The sequence below is a fragment of the Buteo buteo genome, chromosome 18 (genome assembly GCF_964188355.1).
Source record: "Buteo buteo chromosome 18, bButBut1.hap1.1, whole genome shotgun sequence".
Classification (NCBI taxonomy): Eukaryota; Metazoa; Chordata; class Aves; order Accipitriformes; family Accipitridae; genus Buteo; species Buteo buteo.
Genome location: NC_134188.1, coordinates 22,418,172 through 22,440,564, shown reverse-complemented (window position 1 = coordinate 22,440,564; position 22,393 = coordinate 22,418,172). Strand labels below are relative to the sequence as shown.

Genomic DNA, 22,393 nt, shown 5'->3' with positions numbered 1-22,393 from the left:
TGCAGTGTCCCACATAAATATTTGTTGAAGAAAGAGGATTCCAATGCAGGGCAGCTTTTTTTCACCTTGACAGAGTCATTTTGTGCCTGAAACAGCAGAGATATCTTGAAACGTTTCTGCACTGTACAAAACAGAAACTCCTACAAAGCTATCAAGGTTAATGAGATACACGCTGCTCTGCTGGGCGAGCGTGGCTGTGCAAGTTGGATGCCTGGGGTGAAGTGATGTGTCCACCTTGTCCAAGATTTCACACTGCGCTGCCAAGGCAGACCATGTGTTGTGATATGGTTGTTCCAGATCCGACTCTCTGCTCTTTATTTGCCTTGCCCCTCCTTGGGCATGTGTACACACAACATTGTCCAAGTTGTTAGCTCGGTGTGAGCCTCAGGGAATTTGAAAAAGTGCCACGAATAGTCCTGGTTAGTTCAGGGGTACATCAATTCAAATAAAGGGGGTGGGGGGTGTAAATTTTTAAGAATACAGTAAAATTCAGTGCATGAAAAGGTTCCCAAAATCTTGGGAGGGGTTGTTTTTAAAAGTTATTGAGTTTCTTGCAGTTTTCTTCAATGGCTGGAAGAAGCTGCAAGAAATTCCCAGCTGAGAAAGTCCAGGCTGACATTTCATAAACCAAGGATAGGCTTTAAGGGAACAGGTAGAATAACACCTCAGTGGGATACATAGTCCCTGTCACTCACTAATAGCTTGATTTATTTTAGTACATCTCTTTCATTATGAGGCATGAATTCTCTGAAACTAAAGCTTCTAGAGATTAATTTGTATTGGAATTATATTCCCCGTGACTAAGAATAGAGCACGATATTAGTCTCCTGAACGTATCGTGGGAGGAAGATATCTTTTCAGGTGTATTTATATTCACAACTAACACAGTATGAGGGCTGTATCTAATGGTGCAACAGATGGAAGAAGCATTATATTCAGTAATAAAGCAAATGAAAATAAAGTTAGTGGTGATGTTTAGGCAATGAGGCCAACTACAGAACAAATATACAGGGTGAAATTTTAATTATAAGACAGGTTCAAGTCTAAGTACCTGTATATTGGTAAAGAAAGACAACCAACCAATATCAAAGAACAAAGACATTAATGGTCCTACTGTGCTGAAGTTTTAAAGGCCAAAGTAATGAGTAAAATCAGTAAATATGCCTGTGTGGTTATTTTTGAAAGGTTCCTGAAAAGGTGTGTTGAAAATATTCCAATAAAAACAAGCAGATATATTCAAACTAATAAAAAACTAATAAAATGTAAATGTATCTTCCCTTCCCCAGTATTGAAATCTGTGTTTTTCATTTCCTTTGAGTGAGCTCAGGGGAGTTCTATGACTGATAAGAAATAGCAGCATAACTTGTTCTGTTGCTCAGTGCATCATGAATGGTGCAAAGCCTTTTGAGCAACACTTTCTCCAATAAATTATGCATGCTATTGCGTTGCCTATTGATGGCATCAGAACTGTGTGCATTTTTTCCTGTCAAGTGATGAATTTACCTGATGCTAAATCTAATTGATTTTTTGGACTTATTAAAAGCGTAGCATTTGCCATACAATATAAGATCCAAAGCCAGCCTTGGCCAGAACTATGTCCCTGGCAGTGGCCAACATCAGACATGGTAGAGAAAGATACAAGAACCAAAGGTACAGTGGACTGTACCTAACCATAGTATGTTTGCTTGTGTATTTATTTATTATGAAATTACTGCAGACCAGAAAGATTTTTCACCATCATTAACCAGTTATGCTTGCAACCTCAACTCCTAATTATCTAAAAACAGTAGTCAGGGTACTTTTAGGAAAAAAAAAGACTCAAAATAAATATTAAACAAACATAATTGTAAACAGAAGACATAGAATACTAGCCAAAAGTATTAGCAGTTCACATCTTTTTGCATACTTTTTCACTTTTTATGTGTTACAGGCTTCCAGAGCTGTGGGATGCTAGGCACCTGGCAGGCATAGCCAAAGGCACAATGTTAATGCAGCACCCATATCCCTGCCTTAGGTGCCGTAGGATGATGAGACTTACTCTTTGTGACTCACCCGGGTTCACACTGTAAGTCTGCGGAAAAACAAGAATCAGACTCAGTCGTCTGAAGTCTTGATGCTGGTCTGCTCACCTTCCTCTCACCCCCATGTGCAAAACAGTGGTGACTGTACAACACTGTGGGCAAAGGGCAGAAATGGAAAACACTCACTGTAGGAAGAAATGTTCTTCTATTATTTTAAATCTTAAACCATTCAGCCAAGACATCTGCTAAGATGAAGCAGAAGGGGAAAAAAAAGATTTAAATAAGTAGCATAAATAATGTTACCATAATAATAGTATCATGCACATTACTATCTCAGATGTCCAAGGCAATAAGTTCATGACTTGCCATAGTGGCAGACAATTTGTGTTCCCATAAACAGAACAGAAGAAAATCTCAGAAGGTTGAAGCTGGCCTGGATCCACTGAAATTATGCCAAATTGATACTGATGGAGAAGCTGGTCTGGCAGCTATTCCTTTATTATAGTGTATAGAGTTATTCAACATACCCTTTTTGGGATGATAAAATTCTGTCTCTAACTAATGCCTTCCTAGTTTTTTTGTTTTGTGTTTTAAGCAGTGTAGTCTGTTAAAATTGGACAGTTCGAGTTTTACTTTCCTTTCACCCTCTGACAGACTCCAAGATATATACGCTGCCTTTTCCAACCTCCCGTTTGCGTTATAGCCATCAGCACATCACCATTTGCTGAAGTGGGTTAGAGATGCATTATTTGAGAAGCACAAAAGCAGCAAATTAGGAAATCTGTTATCATCTAGAAGCAAACAGTGATGATCCTGAATTACACAGGAAAGCAAATTTTGATACCTGCTGACAGAAAGAATTGCTCGCTCTCTCTCTAAAGGTGCCAGCACTAAAAGCGTTCAAACTAATAAAGGCTTGGACTGTGACGCTAAACTATTATTTTCACTACTGTGTAATATGTCAGCATTTCAGCTGCTTAACTATACTTTACTTGTAGGATCAGGGCTTTTTTGCTATCACGTTCTCTAAATTCAATCAAAGTTACAATCTTTATAATAAACTTAAAAGTGAAAAATAACAGTAATGTAGCTTTGTAAAATTCTGCAACTCTTTCTCATAGAAAAGCTGCAGCATATTTATTCATCATAGCTATTCTTTGTTTATATGACCAAAAAGTAGCATCAACACATCAGATATAAAATCTCTCTCTTTGCTATTTTTAGATTTAGAAAGGATTTGATTTTCACTATGATTTTCTAAAAATTTCTTGAGGTTTGGTTTCTTGCATTCATTTTTAGTCTCTCAAATGCATCTAAGACTTCCAGCAGCTTTCTTGTATGCTCAAGTATCATAGCCTTTCAGGCCATTTCTGAAGTGAGCTGGAGAATTTGAACCTAAAATTTCAATATACTACTTATTTTAATTGAAAAAGTCCTTGCTCCATGTATATGAAAGGACTTAAGTCACAGCAACACTCATCCCAACTCCTTAATGTCTATGTATCCACCGCGGGTCTCACAAACTCATGATATTTTCCTCCACAGCATGTGGAGAGGCTTAAGTGTTGAGCAATCGGACTCAACAACAGCTTGCATACTGAGTCAGATCATGGGCCATCGAAGCTGGTCAACAGGAAACTCAAAAGGGGGTTGGGGGGGTTAAACCAACCCCTCCCCACTGTATAGGTACCCACCTGCACAGCTGTAGGAGGGGTGGCAGGATTTTAGGTATCTAAATCACCTCAGCAGGAAAAATGTTGGTGTCTGCATACCCTCAGATGCCAAAGTGGATTAGGCAAGATTTTGTAGATCATAGTCTTGATCTTGGCCAGCTAAACTTGAAGTCTCATTTTAAGCGTATTACTGTTAGGGTTTGGGGTTCGGGATGTTTTTTTAATGAGGCTGGCCATTTATCTTGCTTTGATTTCTCAGTATGTGAACTAAGGAGAAGGTTCAAGGTGTTTGAAGATTACTCCCAAAGGTGTATCCAGTCCTTCCAACATGTGCAAGTGCTTTGGAAAGTCAAATGATTGCATTGATATTCAGAGATTAGAATATGTGTGAGACCCAGATATAGCACTTGCCAAGCTGTTGGAACAAGGTAGAAGGAAAAACACCGGCTCCCTGTCCGCATATTCAGGCTAATGAGTCCTGTATGAAGCAAACGTCAGTTGTACAGACTGGTGTCTAATTTAATAAATACACTCAGTTTTGGCCTTGGTTGGGCTTAGGGACAATTCACGCTCTAGCAATTCAAGCTGACTCTTTTCTGTCTCCTGACTGCCCAGAGAGTTGAGCAGAGCCAAATTTAGAAAACAGACCTTTGGGAAAACGGGCACTTGCTTGGGGCAGCATGCAGAGCCCAACGTGCCAATGCCAGAGCCCTGAAAAATGGTCTTGCTGTCCCTGCAGCTGGGCCATTCCTCATGGCAGCCATCTCTTCTCCCACATCCAGTGGCACTGGCTCCATGTCTCCAGGATCAGTGAGTTGTATCTGGATCCTTGGCATCTACCTACACTGCCGTGAGCCCCGAGCCAGCTCTAACGCGGAGTATGAACAACCATTTCCCTCCATCTCATGTGCCCTCTTTCTTACAGCAACATTTTCAGAGCCACAGGCCAGCACAAACAATTATATCATCTGGTCTGACTCCAGCAATAATACAGGTTACAGTTTGCTCACTCATTTCCCTTTTAGTCTAATGTATAACTTTATCAGTTTCTTAAGCTACCAGAGTTAGTTTGTTAGATCATTAGTGAATCAGGTAGGACCTTTGCAGATGGATTTTGGTAAGTCAAATTTGGCAAATTTCATTAATGATGCACTCCGGCAGCAATACGTTCTTTGTTCTCCCTTTCTTTAAAGGGCATGAAATTAGTGAATCAGCTTTAACTGTATTTCTTGTCAGCATGTCACAACCTCAGTGTCCTTTTAATTGTGTAGGAGCCTTGAAAGTGTCTTATTTGGATTCAGTACTGAATTTGAAGGAAGCATGAAGTGTTTTCCTGGACTTCAGCACTGCCACTTATTCACACCTAACAAATGCAAAGCTATTAGGAAACAGCTCCTCTGGAATGACCCCATCTATAAAGAAGTGTTAAGAAAAAAGGACTTTTTCCCACTGGGCAGGAATACTGCAGCAGTTCTGATGGCAGAAATGGAGCATCACTCTTTCTTTTTCTGTTCATGTTTCAAATGCAGCCATCACTGTAGTATCTAGGCATCAGTAAGAGAACGAGGAGGGCTGAGATTAAAGAAGCTGATCTGAGCTGGGTTAAATACTACCTGCATTGATGGCCTTGCAATTTTTGGTCCAGGCATTTGTCAGGAGCAAGGGACGGGTTTACATTTCAGTATTTTTTGATGCATAAATATGAAGGAGGTACTGTGGGAAAATATAGACCCATAAATTTGGTTATTTTAAAATTATCTATGTATTTCAATCTAAAGGAAAAAAACATGTCAAGAACATGAAGTAACAGAACTATCATTAGTACTTCAGTATTTTTTAATACCATGCAGGGAGCAGGAGCTTGAACCCTGAAGTTCCATCACACACTTATTAAACAATTTTTAAGATGTGTTGTGGCTTCAAAATGTCTTCTAGAAAGAGAGAGGTTATTAAATTCAGAATAAATTTAGAGTCAGTTAAAATCAGTTAAATTCCAAGTGTGCTCTGAAGTCAGAACACAAGCTATAACACCATCATCGGACCAAGCTGTAGTCATTCAAGTATCTCATGAGCTGGTGTTCAGGTTGCAAATAGCTGGATGCTGTGCTAGAGAGAGTCAGATTTTCAATCCTCTCTTCTCACTCTCCAGATTGGTGTCTAAATCTGGGAGTTACTCCCACACCTCACATACAGAGTCTGCCTGGGCTATGGTTGCTTATTAAAGGGAAAGCTGCCATTGCAGCTGCTCTGATGTAAATCATTCATATCTTTGGCCTCGCCCAGATGTAAAACATCAAAGAAGCTGAATTACACTGTACGTTTACTGTCTTCTTCAGTGTATCCACCACACATGAAAGAGACCCAGTAACAACCCTTGAAATTGTAGTATTCTGGCTGTATGCAGAGGACTGACACTCTGTGAGGAAGAGAAATGCAAGCGTTTTGTTTTTAAGATCACCTTTCCTATTTGCAAGAAGAAATGTTAAATTTGTTATAATGAAATATAAGTTAAACAAAGCCTTGCCTGGAAGATGCTTATTTACTAAATAAATTCTAGAGCGGGGGAATAGAACAAATGACTCACATAGAACAAACTTAAATCCTACACTGGGATAAACACTTCAAAACTAAACTCCATGATAAAAAATGACACAGGTTTGTAGGAGCCTTAGTTCCGCTGAGGATTTGGGCTTTTAAATCACCGAGAAGTTTAAAGATGTACTCTAGGTGAAAGAAATGAGCAAGAAACAAGCTACAGAATAAATCTGAAATACAGTCTGCATGTAGGAGTGTCTCTTCTCCTGACATACAGAATTTCAGCTGCAGTCAGTGAAGTCATAGGTATGTGGGAAGACTGAAGAGTCATACTACAGCAGTGGTTCCCAGCTGATTGGCAAAGTAGCCACTGTCACTTAACAGACTCAGTAGGTAATGCCAAAGAAGCTCAAAGGAAAAGGAGTTAAAATGCATCAAGTCAGAAGAAGAAGAAGAAGGGGAAAAAACAAACACAAAAGCACAAATCAAACCATTCTGCTAAGCTAGTGTCTATGCAAAATGTGGGATCTTGGAAAGGTCAGATGTTATTATCCAATGAAAAGTTAAAGGGCACTGAATAAAATGAATTGGTTGTTGTTGCAAAGCATCTAGACATTCTGGGAACTGAGCCAGTGTGAACGGCAAATGATCAAACAAAAATAACGCTGAGATTTCTGCTAGGAGAAAATGAGAATATTGCTGTCTTACAGCATTCTCACATAGCTCAAACACCACCAAACAGGGAGCAGACCAATAGGTTATAAATGCACAGTAAAGATTTATTTGCTTAAACTGAGAGGTGGTGTGATCTGGTGGGATGTATCTCCATCTTTCAAGGGAGGAAACCTTGCTTGCTGGTTTCACTTCTGCTCCAGACTTGCTGTGGGGAAATTAGACCCTCCTTTTGAAGCAAGCAGTGAAATAAAATATTGAGGTGCAGGGAACAACTTGGTCTCTTTACTGGCATCAGTCTGCAACATCTTACTCTCCAAAGTGTCACTGACTCACTGAAATGGATTTTGTACACCCCCTCAAGTTAGTCTTCTAGCTCACGTTGGTAGATTTCCTGGGTTTAGGCTGAATTATGACTCTCTTGCTGGAGCATTGCCTTTAGGTTGTTGGTTTCAACGACTTAGAGCTTGTCTCCAAAACTTCAACTTTCCCTCTCGCAAACCAAAGCTCAGTCCCTTAGGTCACACAACGAGCAAGGGGAACGTGCCAGCAGGAGGGACCGCTGACCAGGCTGTACGAGGGATGTGTCCTTTCAGAGAGGAATCTCACCAAATTACACACTTCTGGCTGAATCCTTGCCCCAGCCCTGGTCTCATGTTGCTGGTCAGCAGGTCATAATGTTCTACAAAGCTACCAGCAGAGCAAGGGAGGAGAACAAGGTGTGGGAGGTGGTTTTGTGCATTCTTATGCAGCTCAAACAGGTCTGGAGTTTCTGCGATCACTCTAAGACCGAGCTACAGCTCCACCTAGTTAAAAGAAACAGAGCCCAGTCCTCAGTGGGCTGAGTAAATAAGGTGGCTTATTGCTCATACAACATTTTCACAGCTGCTTCAGGGATAATTAGACTTTGTTATATCTCCTTCAGTTTGGTGGGATTTTACACTAAATGCTTGACTCATTAGTAACTTCAGTGCATCATCCCGCTGCCCCTAACAAGGTATCTCATTGTTTGGAAGGAGGAATGATGTGGTGGAAAACTGCTTTCAACGTCTTTTTTGCAGACTGAAAGATATTTGGTAACACACTTTAAACCTCCTTTCCTGCAACTGCAAATGCAGGAGAGAGGGTCTAGCTATTTGAGTTTTCAGATAATCAGTGCTGAAATGTTCAGGTACCACAATAAAGAGGGCATATATTTACCGAAGATAATATATTAATGCAAGGTTCTATTAGACCTCAATTTTCAGGACGTGCCTTACATTTGTTAATTTAATATTAATTTGCATTTAGCAGCCCTAACGATTATATAGGTCAAGAAAACTAAAATATCTTTATTCTCTGGGGTTTTTATCTCCTTAGAGTACGCTCGGTTTGAGGCAAAAATCCATGACCTGCGTGAGCAGATGATGAATCACAGCATGAGTTCTGGGTCTGGCTCCCTGAGGACTAATCAGAAGAGGTCCCTGTATGTCAGGTAAGCAGAGAGAGCTTTCTCCTGGGAACGTGTCGGCAGCTGCCTTGCCTATGCCCGACTTGTGTGCTGTGGGTTCAGCAAGGTGGGAAAGAAGTTTGAGAAACTGCATTGAATTGAACTGAGAAATGCATCAATCTTACAAGCTCAGCATCATTAATGTGAGAATTGGATAAAGCCCTATTGCTTAATCCAATCGTTTCAAGCCATTTGCAAAAAGCATTATACTTTTATAGTGATTTGGTTTTATGAGATGAAGATTTCTTACCAGTTGTCAGCTCTTCTGATAACTGAGATGGATATTGTGGTGTAGTGACGCATTGCGTTTCTCTGCGAGGTCTTGCCCAGACATGGAATCATTGTTCTCATACAGAGCACTTTTCCCCCAAGACCTTGTTCTTACAAAATGAGGACTATTATATGCTATTCTAAATGCATGACAATCTGCTGCTATCCCCTTGTATATGTTTACCCTTCTATCAGTCTACGCTACAAAGAATTTCCCATCTACCTAGCAAGATCAAAGATGCAGAGGAAATGCTAAACAAGCTGATGTACGTAGCTTAAATGGGGTAGTGAATAACGTAGGAACTGCCTAACCGTGAGCCAGGCAGCAGCAGTGGTTATAGTTTTGCCTTGACTGTGCAAGTCTATTGCTGTAGTCATTGCTGGATGAAAGGCTGGGTGTTGCCCAGTTGCCCCTAGAAAAGTCCAGGCTGTCACTCATGCCTTTTGGGACTCAGGGAGACTATGGGAATCCGTGCTGAATATTTTAATAATCTTAATAATGATGCTTCTCTAGGCTTTTCATTTTCATTCCCCCCCCCCCCCGCCATGCTCAGCATATACTTTGAAATTCCTGACAGTCATGAAGTAGAGGGAAGCAATTTGTCAGCCTCCAGGCAGTGATAATTATTCATGGGGGAGCTAATTCAGGTGATAACATTGCAGAGATCCAATTAAGGCTAAATTCTGCATTTTGTCATTATGCCCTTAGCATGAAGGGGGAAGGTAGAAGAGAAGGAAGGGAAAACTTAAATGTTAGCATGGATGGTCTCATTCTAGTGGGCAGCGACCGCATAAAGCACTACCTGGTGCTGCTGCCACAAAGAGCAAGGACTGAAGGGATATGGATCGCTGTTACCAGTAATCTTGCTGTCGGGCAAGGTCGGGTTGGAAGTGTCATGGTTTTCGATGTATCTCTAACCTTCTCTGACCTCTCTGGCTTTGTGTTTACCTCTGGAGCTATTCCACCTGCAGTAGGTTTTTCCAAACCAAACACAAAATGACTTTGCTGTCAAGAGCTTTGCTCAGCTCCCTGAATTTGCATTTTATGAAAAGCTACAGTCATTGGACATGTAGGGATAGATCCAAGCTTACTTCGCTTGAGGTAAGCCGGGAACCCAAACTGTGGGGAACAACGGTGCAAAAAAATCCACGCCAGCAACCGCAAGTCAATTCAGGCGTACAGATAAAGGGCTAACATGGGGTCCTGAACAACTTACTGGTTTGAGCTGAAGCAAAGCTCAATTACCCCAGTATCAGATTCAACCTGCTAAGCCCCGCTGAGAACTGAGGCTTATTAGCTTGCACACTGAGCCAAGCTAATGTATCAGTGCTGCATCTGGGCTAGCTTAGTTCTTCCATACGGTATTGCTCTGTGTGCAACGATGAGCTTGGTTTTCTGCTGGTTCATGAATTCTGGATGTGGTCTGTCTCACTAAGCTGATATGCCCTGGTGCTTCACTGCAGGAATCTTTGATGTCTTAGCTGCATATCTAAACATCACTTCCCGAACCATAAATGCAAAACCTGTTCTTTTATTCCAGCATCGTTCCAAACAATGCCCCAAACCTCTCAAGCAGAAAACCCCAAAAGCCTCAGTCACTTTTCTTAGCATAAATTTTTTTGCAGTCAAACCCACACAATTGTCTGTGTCCAACACTGAGAAGTCTGTCAGAGAGGCTATGTATTTTACATATTACCATAATGTGTTTGTAGTGCAGGAGCGCCTGCAGCATTGTGCTAGGCAATTAGTTCAAATCATATATACTAATTACAAAGGTAGCTTATTTCTACATTAGGCACTAAGGAAAAAATAAATGTGGGTTCAGAAACGTGCTTGTTTTCAGAGACTGAGATTTTCACTTCATGGATAAACTCTTTACAGCAAGGGACCCATGTAAAAAGTCTGGGATTTAGCTTTTTTTTTTTGTATTCTTACAACTCAGGATATTTCTGTTTCAATGGATTATTTTGGTCAGCATGTGCAAGAGAACTAGAAGCAAACTACCATATGTTGCAAATCTGTAGCTGTAATGCCAAGTTTGATTCAAGTTTGCTGTTTTCCTTTCTTTGGGATGTAGTGATTTTGCTGTCCTTCACTGAGTACAAGCATTGTTATTTTTTAGCCAGAGAGCTTAATCAAAGTAAAAAACTATGGTTTAGGCAGCACCGGAAATAAATTAAGGTCCATATAGGTTCCAATAATTGAAAATAACTGTCATTATCTGCTGATAGAAAAGTCAACAGAAAAGAGGGTGAGAGAAAGCAAAGCTCTGTAAACAGGTTTGCCAGTGGATGTGGGGTTCATTGGATGCAGGGTTTTCTCCTCTGCCTTACAGTCTGTGATTTCCCCATCCATCCCCTACTAAAATAGCATAGCATTTTTAATTGAGATATATAAAAGAAGTTATATTAAATGAAGTGAGGTAAAATTTAGTATGGGGTTAATGGGTTAAATGTAGGACTAGAAGTAGTTGGTTGAAAGCAATTAAAAGTCACACTTGAGCAGTGTATACAACCACAGGAAAGCAATCACAAATGATTTGTTCAGAAGAAGTTGTATAGCTCTTTGACATGATCTTTTATCTGTGCGTACTCTGGTGTTTCTGATTTTCATTATTTTTTTTCTTTCTTTATCCCAGTCTGTCTTTCTGATGCCTCCTAGAATATTTCCCAGGAACTTCCTGAAGTTTTTTTTTTTGTTTTTTCAGTACTACCTGTTTGTTTTATATCACAGACCCTATATCTCTGTTTGGAATGTTATCAGAAAGCCCACGACACTAAAGGCAAAGTATGAGACTTCAGGGAAGGACAGAGCAGTAGGAAATGCTGCTAACTCTTTTGGGAGCCCACATCCTCTTTGTCACTAAATCTTTCTGTTGAGGAAAAGAAATACAGAAAGAAAAGCAGAAAGTGAGAGAATAGATATGAAACATAGCAAATTTTATTATTTATAATTGTCCTGGTTTCAGCCGGGATGGAGTTAACTGTCTTCCTAGTAGCTGGTACAGTGCTATGTTTTGAGTTCAGTATGTGAAGAATGCTGATAACACTGATGTTTTCAGTTGTTGCTCAGTAGTGTTTAGACTATAGTCAAGGATTTTTCAGCTTCTCATGCCCAGCCAGGGCACCTGACCCAAACTGGCCAACGGTGTATTCCATACCATGTGATGTCCCATCTAGTTTAGGAACTGGGAAGGGGGGGGCGGGGATTCGCCGCTCGGGGACTGGCTGGGTGTCGGTCGGCGGGTGGTGAGCAATTGCCCTGCGCATCATTTGTACATTTCAATCCTTTTATTACTTACTGTTGTCATTTTATTAGTGTTATCATTATTATTATTAGTTTCTTCTTTTCTGTTCTATTAAACCGTTCTTATCTCAACCCAGGAGTTTTACTTCTTTTCCTGATTTTCTCCCCCATCCCACTGGATGGGGGGGGAGTGAGTGAGCGGCTGCGTGGTGTTTAGTTGCTGGCTGGGGTTAAACCACGACAATAATTTATTTGTTGGTGAAGGTGAATAAGCTTAATTTGAATTCAGTAACTGAAATGAGAGGCTAAAAAATTCCTACTATTACCCTTTTTAATTCATTGGAATTCAGCTATCAGCTCATGATTAATGAGGAAAGTAAACAAACCCAGCACCAGCTAAATGCTATATCCATACATAGGGGTTTTTTTAGTGTTTCTTATGCAAATTCATATCTTCCTTTTTGTCTTTTTGGCTCAAAGTTTTAAAATCTGCTTTTGTAAGATTATGTATTTGGTTGTCTTGAAACAGATACATGCTTTGCTTTGTCCTTCTAGGTCCAGATCCATAGTCAAATTTTTCAGGCTACATGTGGTCGCTATTGATACTCTTAGGAAATGATGGCAGGTCATGGTATTTAAGCCACAGGCTATGGAACATGGCAGCATTTTGAAGAGTTAAGCGTCAGAGAAGTACAGTCCTTTAAAAAGTTTGGTGAATGGGAGCAGCCATTGAAACTTCAGTATAAAATTGCCAAGCTTTGGAGGAGACTGAGCTTAAGCATGATGAAGGGTTTTTCTTGTTGATTTACGAGATTCCTCCTGAGCTTAAAGCACTTGTGCTAGATTTCTGAGGGTAAAAGTAGATACTTCAGTAATTGCTACTACATGTACAAAGAAAAGCTTTTCAGGAATCATCTGGCATCCAAGAACTACCTTCTTACAGCCTGTTGTTGATTTACAGATGAAAAAATAATTAGATAAGCTTAGAATAAACAGCCACTGCACCTTTTAATTGTTCAAACCAGACAGCTTCTGAAATAATGTCTATAATTAAAAATTCCAATTGTCCAAAGCCACAAACAGGCACTGTGGAGGTGTATCACTCTGCAGAAACAACTCAAAAGCTTCACGCACACCCCAGCCCTTCCATTGCCGCGTCACTGTTTAAAATCTGTTCCATACCATCAGTGACGAAACATCATTCCTCCTAATCATGGCTACTTTTTGCCCTGTATAAAGGGGCTAGCTGAGCTTACTGAAATGCAGATATTTCAACTTCAGCAGTACTTTTAAATATATCAGCACAATGCAAATAGTACAGTTGTCTGGAAAGGTGGGTATGGAAATCGGAGCTGGGACAGGGCTGGATCCAGCTGCAGTTTCAGAAGAAGAAGTGATTCTGCAGCTGCCTCTCCACCCCCTGCCCAGGGGACAACACTACAGTGGGAAGTGTAATCAAGGGAAGAGCCTCTTCCCAATAAGATGAGGAAATGTAATAAATTCAATCTTTTTGTCCCAGCCCGTGCTGCACTAACAAGAAAACCTGTGCACAGTGCAAACAGGTGCCTCTTAGTCCACTACATTTTTGTCTTCTAGCTGGAATTAGTGCTAAACATTTCCTAGCTTTGATAGGTATGTGCTGTACAAAAACAAAGCGTTATGTGTTAAAAACAAGTGGTTTCTGGTTCATTTTTACTGAGGAACAGAATCTGAAGATTTTCCATAGCAACTTAGCAGCAGCTGAAAGGAAGTCAAGGTTGAGGTACTTTGGGTTGTTTACTCTGATTTCCAGCACAATGAATTCTCCATTAGGTGTTAGACACCTTTACACACATTTCCTGAGCTTAGAAATCAGCATGATGCAGTATTGCTTAAAGAGATTTTGATTTTCAACAAATCACAGAAATTCTCACTTGGAAACTTTGCTGAGTTACAGTTGAAGTTTGGCTGAGGCAGTTTGTGAAGACTGAATCTGGGCTGGGTTTATGGAATGTCTGTTAAAGTCACCAAACCCCCGTAGGCCAGTGAGCATCAGGTCAAGGCTCCATGGGCAAAATTCTCCTGCTCACGATGCAGTCTGAAACCCACGTGAGAAATGCAGTTCTTGGAGACATCCTGGTAGTGAAACCTGAACACATGATAACATCAGACTGGGTGATGGAAAGCTCTACTATGTAGATCTAGGAGAAATGTGATAAAGACACAAAGTCATCCGGGCTTTTCGGAGGGAGGTACTGAGGGAACCAGAGAGAGAGGGATGAAATGGTCATACCTAAATACTCATCGTGGGGAGAGAGAATATGTATATATGTGTGTGTGTGTGTGTATTTATGTGTGTGTGTGTGTATATATAAAGAAAGTCCAAATATATATATGTTAAACATATGCTATATCCACATGTATGTTGCAAACGTCGTCACTTAAGCTAGTTGCCTAGTATCTCCCTTGAGTCAGTGGAGTGCACTTGGCACTTTCAGAGTACAATTCATCTCATCCAGAAGTAGACATCTAAAACTGCTCAGGCGAATCATGCCCTAAAAATGTCTATTTCTCACAGTTGAGTGGAAGGAGCCTCAGGTGATTAGCTGAGATGTAAACATCTATATTAGAGATACTTCAAGTTATGTGACCTGAATCCCACCCACACTGAATATCTTTCTCTTTCGCTTTCCCACACGCACGCAGAGTATGCATATACATATCTTGAAGAAGCTGTAACACCAGGCTCTGTAGCTGTTGTCTGTGAATGCTTCTGTTGTGTATTTCAGTATGACACTGCAACGGAGCTTTGAAACACTGACAGTCCTGTTTAAACGGGCTGGTTTGTTCCCCATATTCTTATTCCCCAGGATTCCTTCTGAATTCATTTGCCACTTTTGTTAGCACTATTGAGGATCCACATATGTTCGGTGCATGGCTGTCAAGCTTGATGAGTTTATGATTCCAGCTATGGCATCAGACTACATTTCTTTCAGGCTTCAGAGCACTGTAGGTCAGTCTCGATTTCTGGAGAGGGAATGTGAGTGAGTTTAGCACCTAGGCATTATTGTTTGGTTTTGATGGGGAAATAGCTAGAGCTTACATAGCCGTGCCTGTACTTTAATGGCATGATAGAAACTATTAGAATTCTCTTTACTGAATGGGAAGTGGAGGAAAGTGGAATTTTAGTACAGTCTGTTCACTTAGCTCAGATTATTCCTAGGCAATTGAACAGTCCAAATTATAGAACAGAATGGAAACATGCATTCAGAAAATCTGTGATAAATGGCATAATACAGAAAGCTGGAGTTTATGATAGTGTTTAGCAGACGTGTTTGGAAATGGTCAGATAGGTACACACATAATCTACACTTGTGAAATGTACTGTTGCACTTGAAATGCCATTTCAGACTGGAAAATTGAAACCTGCTTGGAATGTTACTCATTTCACATGTCCTTGTTAAGTTTGAGTTTCTGAATATTCAGTTACTACTTTTTAGCTCTTCTTTCTCAGAATATTGATTCTTCTCCAGATCCTGCTGGCACCAGTATTCTCGCTGGCTTCACTGAGAGGTGCTCAAATTTGGAACCAAGGAAATAGTACAAATCTTTATTTTTCAGGAGCTGAACAGTGTAATTAAATAACTAATAACTAAGACACACAACAGTGTTGCAACTCTCAGCTGAAAGATGGATGTGAAAATTATCAATCGTGGAGTATTCACAATTCAAAGGCCTTCAGGCTTATAGTTTGATGGCATTTTGGTGCTTAAAAAAACACCCTGTGATGCTGTAAGTATAACAATAGGCCTCAGCTATACCCTAGGACTGTGAAAATCGATATATTTGATATATACTTAGTTGAAACTACTAGCCACCTCACAAACTACTACAGTTTTTCCTAACACTTACTATATTTCTTATTCATCTGATATTTTTTTGCAGTGTTGATACTAATGAACAGTTAAGGAAAAATGAGGTTTGTTTGCAGTTTTTAATAACATTTCACAGACAAAGAAGCAGCAATTAATGGAGATTGAAAAGTGAACATGTAAATACATCAGTCAAAACAGCCTCATCTCTGCATCTAACACCAGCTCTCTCCTTTACATCTTCATGTTTATCATAGCTGCTACTCTTAGGTACCCAGTATGAAATGAGACCAACTGATTCCTTCCTGAGGCACGGTGCAATGCACCGTTATCTGCAGCATGAACCAACAGCCCAGCAAGCCTTTTATCAAGGGATGATTCTCCAGTTGGCCGAAAAGGCACAAAAAGCAGATTTATTTCTATCTGGTTGTGGCTTTGCAAATCATTGAATACTTTGTGTTCAAGATTAAGAGCTAATGCACGCAGTACTGAGCACCTCGAAGGACTGAGCCCCACGTGAATAAACCTACAGTAATCTCAGATAACAAGTTCTGCCTAAAGTTCAGAATATAAAACAGAATATAAAGCGGCTCCTTATCAAAGCCATTCTTGCCTAATTCATCTTATCTTTACATTATCAGTAAAACTTGTTAGATATGAAATAACCGGCTGAGACCTGAAATTATGTCCTCAGTGCTGAATTATTAATGCCTGCTGAAACTGCTTTTCTAGTAGCAGCTTCAGTAAGAGTAAGTAGTACATACTTCTGGCCATTTTCCTTACTGTTCTGTTTCGTAAGTTATTGAAGTAATGTCCCAGAACAGGTAATGTGCTTGGCATGTGATGTCTGCTCTAAAGAAGCAGCACACCTTTTTCTTTTCTTAAGAGATGCTTTAATAGCTTTTCCTTGCACATATATTCTGCTTTCCAGTTCCCTAGTGGGACTGCCTGCTTTCTGGTTCGGAGCCTCATCCGGCAGGAAAGTGTCAGCTAGAATAATTTCCAAGCCAGAAGATGATGATGAAGAACTTCACCATGTGTAGGAATAGGATTTGTTTGAAATTTCTATAACCAAGACAGTCATAGTTTTAGGCAGCCTCATTTCTAAGCACAGACTCAGAACACGATCCGTCGGCGCAGGGAGGGGAAAGCAACAATGAAGATGAACTGTCTGTGGCTTAAAATGGCTGAAAGTGAATCAGCAAAACATGCATTTAAGCTGTGTCTGTTCTATGTGAAAAAGCAGTCTTGTCCAATAAACAGTTTCTTATGATGTTTCCATGTCAACAGCTATAATAGGACACCATCAGTTTGTGCAGTTCTCAACTGGAAAAGTACAAGACAATAAGTTAGACCATGATCACAGAGAAGAAACCCCATTGAAATAAAAGTTTGTGAGAATACAGTCAAAAGTTGAAAATCTGAATATGTGCACTGGCACAGCACAGGCTAGCAGAGGCTCTTAGCATGGTGGCCAATGTGAGAGAAAGAGATAAGACTGCTTAGCCCCTATTAAAGAGTTTTCTACCTGAAATCTTATATGGAAAAGTTGTAAAGAGGCTGTAGAACGAGCTCTCCAAATTAGCTGCATTGGAACAAAGCTGAGAATGGTGTTGAAACGGGACATAACCCTGCTGAAAAGGGCAGTGGGAATCCCCATTTGAAGTGCCTTCCAGTGAAGATAAATGAGGGGGATCTTTCATCTCACCGCAAGGAAACCCATCTCTGAGAAGGGAGCCCAACCGAGTTAAGTGAGGAGGCTAAGTGGGACCAGCAGGCTTTGCTGACCCTTTTATTTCTCATTAGAAATAGAAATGACTGTACTAACTCTACAGCGAGCCTGGGAAGGATGTGGGGATCGTAGGGAGCACCTCAGCAACTCCATTTGGTCATTCCCTGCCACCCCACTCCTGTAACAGGGAACAAAGTCCTGAAGCAGAAAGCCCAGGTTCTCCCAGGCCTCCCTGGCATCACGTTGAATAGATCCTGGTTTAGATGCAGCTAGGTTGCTGTGAGCGGTGGTTGCGTGGCACCGGTTGATTGGGGAAGCTGGTGTCCAGGGGAACCCAGCTCAACGTGGGGTGACCAGCCCCAGCGTGGGGCTTGCACTGCTGGCCCCGTCTCTGTCCCTCTCGCACACCAGCCTCGGCAGGTGGGATTCGATCCTCTCTAAATGTGCCTTATATTCAGAGCAAATGGAGTAAAAAAAGATTTCGGAGATTAGCCTATCTCTGTGTGTGTCTCTATACATGTGTGTGTGTGTACATCTGCATTCCGCCACGTCTCCAACTTCATCTCTTGTGAAGACTCTGATTGTGGGTCACGCTTCTCTTACAAGTACTTACTCTAATTGCTTTATCTACAAATATAGCAAATAAAAGAAGACTATCAAACAGAGCTGTCTGGTGAAGAGTTTGCCAGATGTTCCTCACTAAATAGGAATTATAATAATGAAACATTTACCAACTTTCCATAGATTCTATTTCTTTTTCTTATACTTTTCAATTGACCTTGCAGGCAACCTCATTCCTTCACCCAATATATTGTGCTGCTATAATTAAAAACACACCTGCTAGCACCACATAATACCTACTGCTATACAAACCGCTGCTTACAGGGAAGGCAATACCGTGTTGCTATTTCTGTTCCCACATCTTCCTCTTAGTTGTTGAAAAGGGTCCTGGCATAGTGGGCAGCAGCTGAAAGCTTTGTGAAAAATTAGGACAGAAGCAGTTGCTTGACAGAATACAAGCTTTTTTTTTCTTTTTTTTTTTTTTTTTGTAACTTCTTATTTCTATATTTCTAACCACTTAAGATTTTAGTTATACCAGGTTGGAATAGTTTTTACCTTGGCGTGCTGCTAATGATACGTGTCCTCTCCATTTCCAAGAAGTATCAATATTCCTTTCTTTCTGGGAGCCAAAAAGGTCTGTAATTTTCCCTTTTAAAAAGCACTATCTCTGCAGACACGCTTTCTCTTCTTGATGTCCTTGAGACATTTTAGAATCCGGGTAGAGGTTGCAGTGACTGACTATTGTAATTACTCCTTTCTGCAGAGACTGTAAAACAATTTCTACAGATAAGGATCATAGGTTATCAATCACAAAATGGAAGCACAGCCTAATGGCCATCAAGCAGTGTTTTGCCACTTTCTTGCAGCGGTTCAAGATACAAAGCCACAGTTCAGTCCTTTTGGCTGTTCCCCTGTGTACCCAGCCAGTCAGATTTTGTTTGTCAAGATCCATGTTGCTGAGAATACTTCAGGAACTATTCTTGTACAAGAAGTAAAGTTTAGATTTGAAAAACGTCTGTGGTTTCTTCAAGTAGTTCTGTACAAGGAAACAGATATTTATGTGAACTCACCTTGAAAACAGATTAACTGAGACTAAACAGAATCAAAACCATTTTTAGTACCACTGCAGGAAACATGGTAGAAGCAATGTTTCTAACATGGTTTGCAGGTTCAAAATGCAATCACCCTTTCAGTATAAGCGTTGAAAGTGATTTTGTCCTTTCCATACTGGCAGTCAGAGCATTGCCACATCCATGGAGAGCTATTGTGACAAGAAAGCTCTGCTGCAGGGAGAGGCGATGTATGTTAATGACCTGTGAGATGCCCCGGAAAGTACATTCGCCCTCTGAGTTATTCTGCCCCATGTCTCATCCAGACGTGACAGTACAGACAGACTTTTATGACATCCACTTATTATTAATTTAATAGCAAATTTATCACGTTATTAAACAACTTAGGTTTTAATATTATATATTGTTGTTATTTAGCATTCTAGTGTCTGGTCCTGATTTCACACCTGCCCTTCCTTACAGAAAAAAGGATGAGCTACACTGGCAGTAGCAAGGTCAGAACTAGGTTCCTAAAGCCTTTACTAGAGTTAAGAGGAACATAGAGTTATGATTTCAGTGCACGGCACTGCTTCAGATCTGATTCATATGGGTTTCGTTCTTGCTAAAGTTAGCCCCAACTAAAGTGCAACTAGAGTCATCAGTCTTTACCCTGGCTTCAAGTCAGAATCAGGAGATGTTCCAGGAGTAAAAATCAGAATTCTTCCTTCATTGTTGATATTTGCATGTGGATTCATCTTGAAATTCTCGTGAGCTATAGCAGATCTTTCAGCAAAACTGAACTGGACCTGAATTTTCTTGTTAAGTCTCTGGAAATCTAATCATCTACTTATACTTTCATAATTAATTAGAATATCAGTAAGAAAAACAAAATACGAATTAAGAGAAGTGGACCCTTACAAACTTCTTATCAATTTCCGTGTTGGCCTTACTATCCTGCCAGATGTAGTGGTTACTGCTAGAAGATGACAGGTCAGTTTGAAGTCCACAGCTCACAACGTCTTGTGATGCAAGTGCAGTAGCCACGGGCATTCAGCTCAGGTTATAAACTACCATGCACAACAGAAATGAAGCTTAGCAGCCAGGAGAGTTTGGCTGGTTTTGTGGCAAATAACTGTTCTTTCACCTAAATCTGATGTCATTCAGCAAATGACTCAGAATTTATTTCAATACCTGAATGATATGTTGCCTTTTTACATAGGCCAATAACTATGATTTTATTATAGCTACTGTGTTAGTGTAATCATCTTTTATTTTCTCGATGCTTTCAGGATTGTGCATTTTTAAAGGGTTTTCTAGTTTACTTTCATTTATATTGTTGTTTGCTGCTAAAATTCAGAAATTGGTTAAACAGAACATCATCAGAAATACAGGCATTTCTTTTAAATTCCTTGTACTCAGTAATCAATTTATCTGCCTTTGTCTGTCTGCTGCACAAGTAGTAGACAGTGATTCAGTTAGCAGTAGTCTCCTATAGGCTTCCTTTAAGAATATCAAAACAATTTTAAAAGTTTGGGTAAAATTCAACAGACAGTTTTGCCTTTAAGGAGGACTGCAGCAGCTTTGGCTGCAAGAAATCTGGAGAAAAAAATGTAAAAGAAATAACAATCAGCAGACAGGATATTTTTCTCACTGAAGGTATGAAATAATAGTGAATTTGACTGAATTAATGACTTGAAAATTATCCAGCTGAATGCAAGGACCATTGCTGAATTTAGAGCCTGTAGAAGATGAGGTTGTTTTCCTCTTAATAGCGTGTGAAAGAGTTGTATGGTAGGTGCTTCTTAAGCTACTTTAGTTTTATTTTTTCTGCATTGCCATCCCAAAGGCATCAGGCACTGGACAGACATAAGAATATATTCCGTTTTAATGTGGACAGTGTGCAGAAGGATCCAAGTTTCCTTTCCCTAAACTTTTTAATTGCTATAATATCCTTGGTTCAGTGGAGCAGCTCTTAATTTGCATTAAGATGAGTGAAAGGAAAATCCCTACTTGGTTTGTTGGTGTTTGAATTCTTAAGAAAGGACACTTCAATTATACTCAGGTTTCAAGGCTGCTTTTTTAGGAAACTTTATAAAAGTATTAAGTCGCTGCAGTTGCACTTTTAGTGTTCCATCTATGGAAATGCACTACGTACGCATCACACGAAAGACTTGCATTCGTTTTTCTACCAGTTGCCTTGGGTTCTAAATATATTCCAGAGCTTCAGGGGACATCAATTTGAAATGGGATTTTGCTATATTTGAGAAGAGCAGACAGATAAGTATATGGAATAAGGGAAATATTCTAAATATGTTTATTAAACATTCAGTAATAATTACATCTTCTACAAACAGCACTAAAACCCATCTGCAGTCAGTATTAACTAGTAGTTAATGTGGTGTGAACCAAGGAGTCATATGCCGTCATAACTAGGGCAAAAATCTTAGTACTATCAAGCATTTTACTCCAAGTTACTGTTTAGAAGTGCTCTGCCTGTTTAAAGAACACAAAGAATTTTCCATCCTATCTGAGCTCTTCCTCCAGGAAGATGAGTGGTATCATTCTGGAATTGAGGAGCTCAGATTCTGCATTCATTTAGGACCTAAAAATACACAGTTATATTGTTAGGGAGATAGGGAGTGATGCTGAAGCACTATGACAAGCTGTTTGTTCATCATAGGACAGCTGATTACAGTTATTGGAGATAAATAGATTTTGAATAAATCATCTGTGACTTTTTAAGTCCCAGAACTCTGAAGAGTCTGAGGTCAAACCTGATCTCAAATTTCTGAATTAGATGTGTGAAAAGAGATTGGATTTTTCTATTGCAGCCAAAATGGAAAAGAGGACTCGCCAGAGACAGTTTTTCTAATGGGATCAGAAGAGTACTTCTAATGCTTAAGTTTCAGGTCAATATGATCTAGGCTGTCATTGTAGTTATGATGTGCTATAAGCAAGAAAATCCCAACAGGTTTAAGAAAAGGATAATCCAGTCTCTCGCTCCCTAACTTCTGTCATATTATTAAGGTACTGGAACCACAAATCATGAAAAAAACATGTTGACTCAAACAAACTCCATTCAAAACACATCACCATATCCTTTCCTTTGAAACCATACCACATAACTGGCCTTTCATCCACTTCTGTTACGAGATGTAGAACAAAGAACAGTAAAACTACAGAGTTTTCAGTGCTATTCTCTGCAGAGCTGTTCTGGAAATGAGCTGATAGCAGTCCAAGCTTATTGGAATCTGATCTGTCTCCACCCTTAATCTAGAGGTATAGCCTTCTAA

The 22,393-nt window shown here is 40.0% G+C and overlaps 1 protein-coding gene across 2 annotated transcripts in view; it reads left to right on the top strand.

Moving 5' to 3' along the window:
* DLG2 (discs large MAGUK scaffold protein 2) overlaps positions 1–22,393 on the top strand; it is a 1,017,318-nt gene that overhangs the window by 907,979 nt on the left and 86,946 nt on the right. For both annotated transcript variants that reach the window (XM_075050147.1, XM_075050146.1), the window contains one exon: positions 8,261–8,375. In XM_075050147.1, the coding sequence (XP_074906248.1) occupies positions 8,261–8,375 (115 nt within the window). The remainder of the gene's footprint in view (positions 1–8,260; positions 8,376–22,393) is intronic.